Source organism: Lottia gigantea (assembly GCF_000327385.1).
Source record: "Lottia gigantea unplaced genomic scaffold LOTGIsca_16, whole genome shotgun sequence".
NCBI classification, from domain to species: domain Eukaryota; kingdom Metazoa; phylum Mollusca; class Gastropoda; family Lottiidae; genus Lottia; species Lottia gigantea.
The window spans coordinates 2,195,885-2,204,860 of record NW_008707965.1 but is presented as its reverse complement, the minus strand read 5'-3'; the positions used below and the strand labels follow the sequence as shown (position 1 = coordinate 2,204,860).

General features: G+C 36.2%; 2 protein-coding genes across 2 annotated transcripts; one reads left to right on the top strand and one right to left on the bottom strand.

Annotated features, from left to right (window-relative positions):
• Positions 1-239: 239 nt before the first annotated feature.
• On the top strand, positions 240-3,928 carry LOTGIDRAFT_230991 (hypothetical protein). Its single transcript, XM_009050996.1, has 4 exons — positions 240-330; positions 736-852; positions 1,473-1,583; positions 2,106-3,928. The coding sequence occupies exons 1-4, from the start codon at positions 279-281 to the stop codon at positions 2,273-2,275; spliced, it is 450 nt and encodes a 149-aa protein (XP_009049244.1). The 5' UTR covers positions 240-278; the 3' UTR covers positions 2,276-3,928.
• Positions 3,929-4,229: 301 nt separating this feature from the next.
• Positions 4,230-5,177, bottom strand: LOTGIDRAFT_158281 (hypothetical protein; the record flags this gene model as incomplete). The annotated part of the gene is made up of 1 exon (XM_009050995.1): positions 4,230-5,177. One exon carries the CDS (start codon positions 5,175-5,177, stop codon positions 4,230-4,232), a length of 948 nt encoding a protein of 315 aa, XP_009049243.1.
• Between the last annotated feature and the right edge of the window lie 3,799 nt (positions 5,178-8,976).

Genomic DNA, 8,976 nt, shown 5'->3' with positions numbered 1-8,976 from the left:
TCTTGAATATATTAGTTGATATACTCCGATTTTAAACCAGATTCAGTATAGCTTACGTTCTTGCAATTCTGATTGGTCCATTATTATGTTATCCAATCAGACACCTTGAATTTAAGTTTTATTTTATTCCGGATTTCGCTCGTTTCAATCAATCTTCACAGTGACCTAGAATAATATTGTCACGGAACTAAATTTGGTATATAAATTATTTAGGATCAAAATAACGTATTTAGAGTTATATTTTCACCGAGTATAGTTGTCAATAACCATTGCTTACCATGTATTTAGTATGTTTCTACGCTTCTTTGGTGCTTCTTACGACAGCTAATGGTAAGCGGATTCATTCAGCTTTCGTGTTTTTTCTATTTCGTGCGTGGATGCTTGTTTGCTTGTGTTTTAGTTTGTTATTTATTGTAGTGTTTGATATAGTTAACCTGTATAAACTATCAAGTGTTTCCGGGCGTTCGACAAATGATTTAAGTTTTAAGACATGGCATGGTGGTTAGAAGCAAGAACATTCAAATCAACCCTTCTATGGAAGAGCCTCTTTCCGGCAAGGGGTGTAACAATTCAGCCGATGACCAGTGAGGTAGACTTAGTATTTGAATAGACGTTGATGATAGGGGGTCCCTCTTACCATGGACAAGGGTATTACTAAAAATAAACATCTTGTTTCAGCAGTGACTAAACGTTGGGTATAGAATGTGTTCGTTTTAACTTGTTCCTTCTTTACAGCTCTATCTCTTCGACCATTTCGACACTTTCCATTGGATTGTGGACCAGTTTGTATGATAGCCTGTCCTTTTGGTAAAGAAGTCGACAGTCGGGGATGTCCAACATGCCGATGTCGACGTAAGTAACTTTTATCTTTGTTTTGGAGGAGAAAGGAATTGGCATAGCCAACCTCTGTTATAGAATGTGGAAGAATTTGTATGACATTATAAACAGACCTTAGGTGATTCCCTAACTGCCATAAGCATCTGATGTCATTCTGCAACTAATTTTACCAACTCAGCAGAGAACAATTAGCTAGCAATGTCCATGTCGTACATTGGATAACATCGACTCCAAATGATTCAGTCTGATAATCAGTTTTGATGAAGAGGAATCGTACTTTTCCAGAAAGCAACATAGTATGCTTCATTAACAGTTAAACTGTTATGTTCTATATTTCATTTACATAAGCTGTTATACATAGAATCTGAAACAAGTAGATAACATTAACACACTTAAATATATGTTACCTTTTACACTTATTTATATTCGATTATTGGACGGCTAATACTTATATCAATCCAAACAAGAGGTATCCTAATGATTGGCGAAAATACCAGTTTATCTCACAAGTTCTTAATTAATTAGCTCATTAGGAATTTACCTTGATTTTACTCTAAACAATGCGAGGACCCATCTTTAAATGTTATAGATTAAAACTCGTTTATTCTTTTCACTGGCAAGTTGGTTTCTTTCAGAGCCCGACACATTTCCAGTGAATCCAGATAGATGTGGACCAGTCTGTATGATTCGTTGTGAGTATGGACAGATAAGAGATTATAGGGGATGTCCAACCTGTCAATGTAGAGGTAAGGGCCGCGTTTTCTCGGCAATGATTGCGTTAACTTATTGTCTTAAGAGTCCAACTGGACTGACTGGAAGGAAACTGGATACTACCCATATTATTTACCCTGTTAACACGGCAGTCATTTAAGAGGGTCCACATTTCGTCGTTGAATTATCAGTCTGGAAGCAAATGTCTATATTTAATTTTAAATGACCCGGGGGCCCTTTTTTCTTATTTTTTCTATTTTTTTGGGAGGGGACCTTTTGAGGGTCTTTTTGACTACAGTTTAGGTCCGTTTTGAACAAAATGTCGATGGACTACACCATAATGCTCCCAGAATATAGAGCTGTAATTAGTATCCTAAGCATACTTTTTCGATATAGATCATATATATCACCAGATCCTTCAGGATGTCAAATTGGCATCCTTTCTTTTAGAGTCTGTATTTTGCAAGTAATATAATACCTATGCTTGCGATGTTCAAACACATAACACTGGCCTCTCTCTAGAAGTGTGACGGTACATACCTATATTGTATATTTAGAAGGTCCTGCAGACTGCCCTTACAGACGAAGATGTGGTGTAAGATGTCCAATGGGACTTTATGCTCGAGATGCTTTTGGCTGCCAGACTTGTAATTGTTTGATGCCTTCACCCATTCAATGTAAGTCAAACACTTTGATAATATGTTTTCTATATAAGGAAATCAAGTAATTACTGACTCGATATACTCCTCCGAAAATGTGAATAAGAGTGATGTGAATAAACGTAAAGCGTTACCTCCCTTGAACTAAGTTTTGATTTTAATTTATCATAAATAATTATAATCTTTCTTTTGTGTTTTCAAATGAACTGTTTATTTAATTTGATTGATTGTACACCCTCCTGTAGTCTTGAAGCTTTTCTTGATATACGAGACATTTTTTGTATATAATTTTGACTTTACTCGGAACTATTGCAAATTAGATTTTTTTCTAAATGGGTTGCCAAAATAAAGTTATAAATATTATCTCCCTTGATCCGTGCTGCTGATATTGTTGAATTCGATTGATTCGATACTGTGTTTAATGTCATAAAATATCGCTTAGCAAAACACATATCCGAGCATCTTTTAGTTTTACTACTAATTTCATTATTTATTTGCAGTTGCTTAAGTCAGGACCAACAAAACAGGCAATCAATGTATTTGAATTATTCTTATTAAAACGTTTAATATAATACCAGAAACAATTACCCAGATACAGTGAAAAACATGCCTTTGGAGCTGCGAGAGGGTGGCTCCGCCACTGCCCAGATATGACGTAGCTCCATCCAAGGCAATTAACACCATAACAAATCATGAGACTTATCTGACGTTGCATGCCCTGTAACTCTTTCTGAAAGCACGTGGAAAAAAGAGTGATACGAAAAGGAAATGTTAGCGTTCCGAATACACATATTATAAGATCGCTTTCTCGTGTATGGAGGCTGAGTATTCAGATTGGGGACTACACAAATCTGGGAACAGATGCTGGAGTACAGTCCCGTAGCCAGACTTGATTGATTGGGGACTACTACATCCGTAGCCAGGCTATACCCCCTTGCTCCCCAGTAGCTGTGCCTCTCGGAGTATACACAGGAAATGATTAGACGAGTATTAATCGTCTACCTCTATGTACATTTGGAGAAATATTGGTTCAAGACACGTGTAAATAATTACGAATTTATTTGTTTTCAGAATGAGTAAAGAACAATGAAAAATAAATAATGATCTATATATACAGTATTCACAAGTAGAAACCCAGACACAAGCATCAAATTCTGTCATCTTCACAATGTCAAGCTATAACTTCGTAATTACATAAATACAAAACTCGAAATAGCCTGTCATTGTGGAGATGTATCGGGATCAGGCAAAAATTTGAAAGACATTCAAATCAAGATTTTAACTGTGCGGGTTATCTGCATGCAGAAAGAACACAAAACTATTTTGTTGCAGAAGTGGCTGATACAGTCTGAAACTGTAGAATCCTAGTCATCTGCATTAAACTATGTTGAGCAATTTGACTGATAAGAACATCTGTAGTTTTGTGTTTTCGTGCCTAGATGACGACCGCAGTTATCCTCAGGAAAAAAAACCACGACGTGAAAGTTGACATGACAATAAGTCCGAATTTAAATCTTTAGATAAATGATCAAGGGTTTGTCAGAGAGCTCACACTTAACGATATTTGTATGGAAATATTTTCACCCAATCTTATTGTTTGACGTTGCTATGCAATCAAACAAAAATTTTATGTTCTTTTTTTATTTACGAATATCGTCAAGTTGTGATACTTCTGAATTCAGTATACATTACAACTATGTATCAATATATTCAATCTGACACGAAAGTTTTCAAAATAGGTAAAAAATCTTCAAGGCATGGACTTACAAATATTCTTATATGGGGAACTTTGATCGTCAACCAAAGCTAATACATTTTAATACGACTTATGTAACTTAGCGAATAATTAAACAAGCTATAATCGCACGACAATTGGAATTGCTATGTGTTTAACGATAACTTCTATGAAATATCCCTGGCGATCAACATTTTCAAAAACAATGGAACATATTTCTACAGGTGCATTTTTGTTACACTTTTGAAAAGTTGCACTACAAATGGCGAGTGTTCGTTATGTATCGTTTATTTTGTTTTAAACAGTGACCTGGCCCTGATAGACCTGAAAATCTGACCACGACGACTGCCAGATCTCCGAACAGATAGCACTTTGTCGAGATGTTCATTATGACTTAGAGTTACGTCCCTTTTCCTAAGTGATTTTGAAGCAGACGATGGAGTTGCTGATCCGAGACTGTATCGTCTGGATTGTGGCGTCGTATTGCCATGGAAACTGAACTCTTCGTAATCAAATTCTTCCTGTGACGACATATCCTGGAAACCATCACTACTGCTATGTAAACTTTGTATATCAGAACTTCCAGCAACGTCAGAGTATCCGTTGCTACTTACGTCGTCTGACTCGATGCTCTCATAGTAACCGCTACTATCATCACCGGAGGAACTCGTGCACCGTTTCCTTGGTAACGTAAAGGTGCTAAACGGAAGTTTTGGTAAAGGTCGAGAACTGGCGTCCGAGTAACTCCTTGTGACTGGTTTTCGAATTGGTTTAGGCACTTTAAAAGGACAAGTTGCAAGTTCGTACACTGCATCGAGAGTTTCCGTACCCATCCTACTCGGTGGTTCATCATTTTCTGATGTGATGTCACAGTCAGGGTTAGCACTAGAGGAGTGCCAATCATTTGGCATGGTATAGTCATCAGAATGGGGTACTGACTCTGTGAGTGGCTCCTCGTATACATTAGTACAAGCACATGGGGCGGAGGGGTGTTTCAGAGCTGAACGACAAAGGGGGCAAACAGACATCTGTTGGGTCGTCGGTGTAACGTTTTCGTAGCCACAGGAATCGGATACGTTTTCGTATCGACTTGTTTGTGTTGGTGTAGTTACGTATATGTTTTGTTGACTGGAATTGATCCTGGGAAATCCGACAGCAAATTCTTCATACAAATCATCTTCTTTCTCTAACTCAAAGTACGGACTCGTACAAAAATCTTCATGGATGCTGTCCATTTTGGTGTATACCTTAAAACTAGGGGCAACTCCTCGGCGTTTACACCGCTTCTTTATCCAACTTAACATCTTTGATTCGAATCTGAAATAAATATCGAATGGTGAATAAGAATAATGGAATTTCAACTATTACTATCACAGCAGGCAGTGTTATTTTATGAAGGGTAGACAGACACAAATGCAGAATGGCATCAGGTTTTCGGAAGTGTTGGAAACGCCGGCCTCACTAGACATTTATTTTTAGGAAGAAGGGGTACATGCAACGATAAGGTCTTATAAGAGTCGACACCCAATTGGAATAGCAAACAACCTGATATTCCATAGGAAGTATACAAGCAAATATGCACCTACATGGATGAACGGGGAATTCCCTTTGCCTAAGGGACCTGTATTCCTTAAATAACTAACATCTTGAAAGTCATTTTTATATATTTTGTAAGAGGCTTAGTATTTCTTGAACTTGTTGCAAAACTTACCTTGAAAAGTCGAAAAAAATAATTAAAATCAATATGACAAGGTCAATATTATTTTTTTTTTCGCCGTAAAATGTGAATTTTCTCACAATATATCCTGGACTGTTTCTGTGCAAGTATAGACTAGTTAACTGTTTGACATCTGAATCTGTTATGTTGAATCCAACTCAGTTCACTATTTATGTGGGTATATTTCCAATGAACATTGATTACATTGCGTGCGTTTTAAACACGTCTGCCCAACAATTCGAATTCCCGCCGATTATGTCGCGAAAGTCACATGATACATCATCAACGCAATTGATTGGCTTAGGCTACACACTGCCGAAGTCGGGATTGTCACGGTATACTATCACTGTTGAAATTCTGGTGTGTCTAGTTAAAAGAGACTACAAGAGTAGAATGTAGATTAAGGTCAGTGTTAAGTCATGATAAGTAATCATTACATTTCAATCTCATCATTGAGTGTTTGATTTAATCTCTCCGCGAAACTGTTTATTTAACATTGCACATGGTCTGCCGGGGTGTCAAATAGCAAACATTCACGACAGACAGTCCTCGAGTAATGGTCTTTGAAATGTCCACTGTCTTGGTATGAAGAAGCTAAAACTAAATGTCTGCTGATGGTCCGTCTATTCGTATTTTTTAATTTTGAAAAAAAATCCCATCAGACCACCTTGCTGCATAAACATCCTAGAACATCATAAGACAACAAACGATGTATTACCATTGTTCAAAAAAAAAACTATTCCTTAAGCTGAGAATAGAACAATGTAGGTAGAGTAAATGGGAGTTGACAACAACAGTTGATTAAACATTGAGCACCCAGGACTGTAGCCAGATTGAATTGTTCGGAAGGGCAAGTAATATATACAAAGTCGATTGTCAGAAATATTTCAGGGGAGCTATCAATTGTTTTTTTTTTTGGGGCGGGATGGGCAGGGGGAGGGGGGGGGGGGACTTCTGCAGCAACATTGGTGCACAACCTAGAGGCATGTCTCAGTCGTTACGTTGAAGTACAACATGGGAAATCACATATCCATCCAATCAGACCCATTTTCTTTTCAATTGCATTACCCGCGTGCTATTATCGACATAGTGGAAAACGGCAGATTGCAGATTTTCAACTCGTGTGCCGACAGCCGGTGACAAAAATCGTCGACCAAGACTGTCCGTGTGCCGCACGCTTAAAGGACAAAGACAAGAGAGTGTTATAATAATTTATTATAGTTCAAAACAATGTAAAACAATTATCAAAAAATATATAACACAAAAATACATTGAGTTTAAAAAGCATTAACACACACTATAATATCACGCTTTCACAATCAGGGGTTTAGTCTTCGAAAAATATTAAGGGATCGTATACGGGTTTTGACGTGGTATTTTTTAACTATTACCAGCTATGGATACTTAATTCCTCTCACTTGTATTACCACGGCCACGAGGAAGTATGACAAATAGTGTTGTGGTTTGGACATTTTTTCGTTTCATGTTTGATTTTACATTTTCAACAATTTTAAATACAAAACGTCAATGGATCAGACTAGCAAAGGTGTAGAATATAGGATCTATCTCAAAATAAATTAATAATATTTTGAATGACCCTAAAATTCATGACTATCTATGAAGACCAGCTGACTTTAAAGGCACATAAATTCTCTGAGCTGACTGGAAAACTGATCACAGGGCTGAACCAGAGGTAAGCTGGATAATTTAGACAGCATCTCGTCTAGGAAATTTAAGAGCTGGAAGAAAAAATAAACGTCAAGTTATTACCATGGATCCAATTAAGGTTAAACAAAGTTTGAACCATTATAAACTGGGGTTGAGCGGCATACGCATAGATAATACTACGTGCAATTGCGAAAAGGCATAGAATAATATATAAGGTATATTAAAGATGGGTTCCCTTATTTTTATTTATGAAAATGAAAATGCTAATACTTGTATAAATAGAAAGTAGAGGTGTTCTAATGACTTGGAAAAATACCAGTTTGTCTCACATGTCCATAATTAATTCATAATTAGCTAAATTACAAGAGAATTACAAGCAGATTTCTAATGAGTGACCGATCAAGAAAGGTCAACAAGTTTTTTTGTGTTTATCAAGACTGTACATACTTGAGTGCTTAAAACTCTTAATTATATGCAATAAGACAAAATGATATGACAAAGAATACATGACAATTCATTAGAAACACCAATTAATCAAATAGTTTGCTTAATTTGACACTAAAGAATAAGGAAACCCATCTTTGACAGTAAAACAACTACTGATTTGTCAGTCAAAGTGTTATGCAACACCAAATTAGGCGATATCTGATGTATCAAAAGTCATGAAGATAAAAGTAAAACTTACAAATAGGAAACCGGCATCTACAAGTTTGACATCCTTTAGAATCTCGTCTGTATCGATTTAATGGACATGGTCTACATTTACGTTTTGGACATGCTGAAAAAAGAAATTATAAGCTGTAATGTGTTTGGATATCTATTGTTATACACTGTTATTGTTACACGTTTTTTGCATTTTAAAGAATAAATCACGACAACTTTTGATGCTACCGGGTCAAAATTCCAAAGAACATGATTTAGAGAAGAGTCTTGTCAGATCATGGTCGGCAAGTGGAGTAACCTACAGAAAAAACAAAGTAGATATGCAATGTATCAGATTAGTGGTTATATAAACTAGAATGAATCTTACCAGTGTTGCAACCTTTCTTGGTACACTGGCTTCGTCCATTTCGACAGAAACAAGTATTACAGTCTTTTTTATAAGTCTGACCGTGACGATAAGTTTTACCACCATATCTACATGATCCTATAAAAATGATTAGTTGAAATTTAATATTATAAAATAATGTAATAATTTCACTGTTAAAATAGTGCTCAAAACATCACTTTTAGAGAGATATAGATATACCACTGTTAAAATAGTGCACAAAACATCACTTTTAGAGAGATATAGAAATACCATTGTTAAAATAGTGCACAAAACATCACTTTTAGAGAGATAGAGAAACTCTGAGTAATAACATGTTTCAAGTTCTGTTTTAATATCTTTAATGTAATTAATTAATCGTGAAACTAAAGGGATTCCATGGAACACCTGTGGTTCTTACATTTTTAGCAAAACTGATAAAAGATGCGATACAAAGATATGGATATACTCTTTCTGACATTTATTAACTCAACATTTCACTCGCTCATACTGTATATCTTGTGCTACTTTACATAATGCCTATTTTTATATGTCTTACAAACAATATTCCCACTTACTTCCACCTCCTGGTTTACAGGCGCAAGTGTTACAGCCTCTTGAA

Excerpts from the sequence above, each read along its gene's own strand:
- LOTGIDRAFT_230991 (XM_009050996.1), top strand. The coding sequence starts at position 279 with ATGTATTTAGTATGTTTCTACGCTTCTTTGGTGCTTCTTACGACAGCT. Across the intron at positions 331-735 it reads GCTTCTTACGACAGCTAATG|CTCTATCTCTTCGACCATTT; the intron begins GTAAGCGGATTC and ends CCTTCTTTACAG. Across the intron at positions 1,584-2,105 it reads TCCAACCTGTCAATGTAGAG|AAGGTCCTGCAGACTGCCCT; the intron begins GTAAGGGCCGCG and ends TTGTATATTTAG.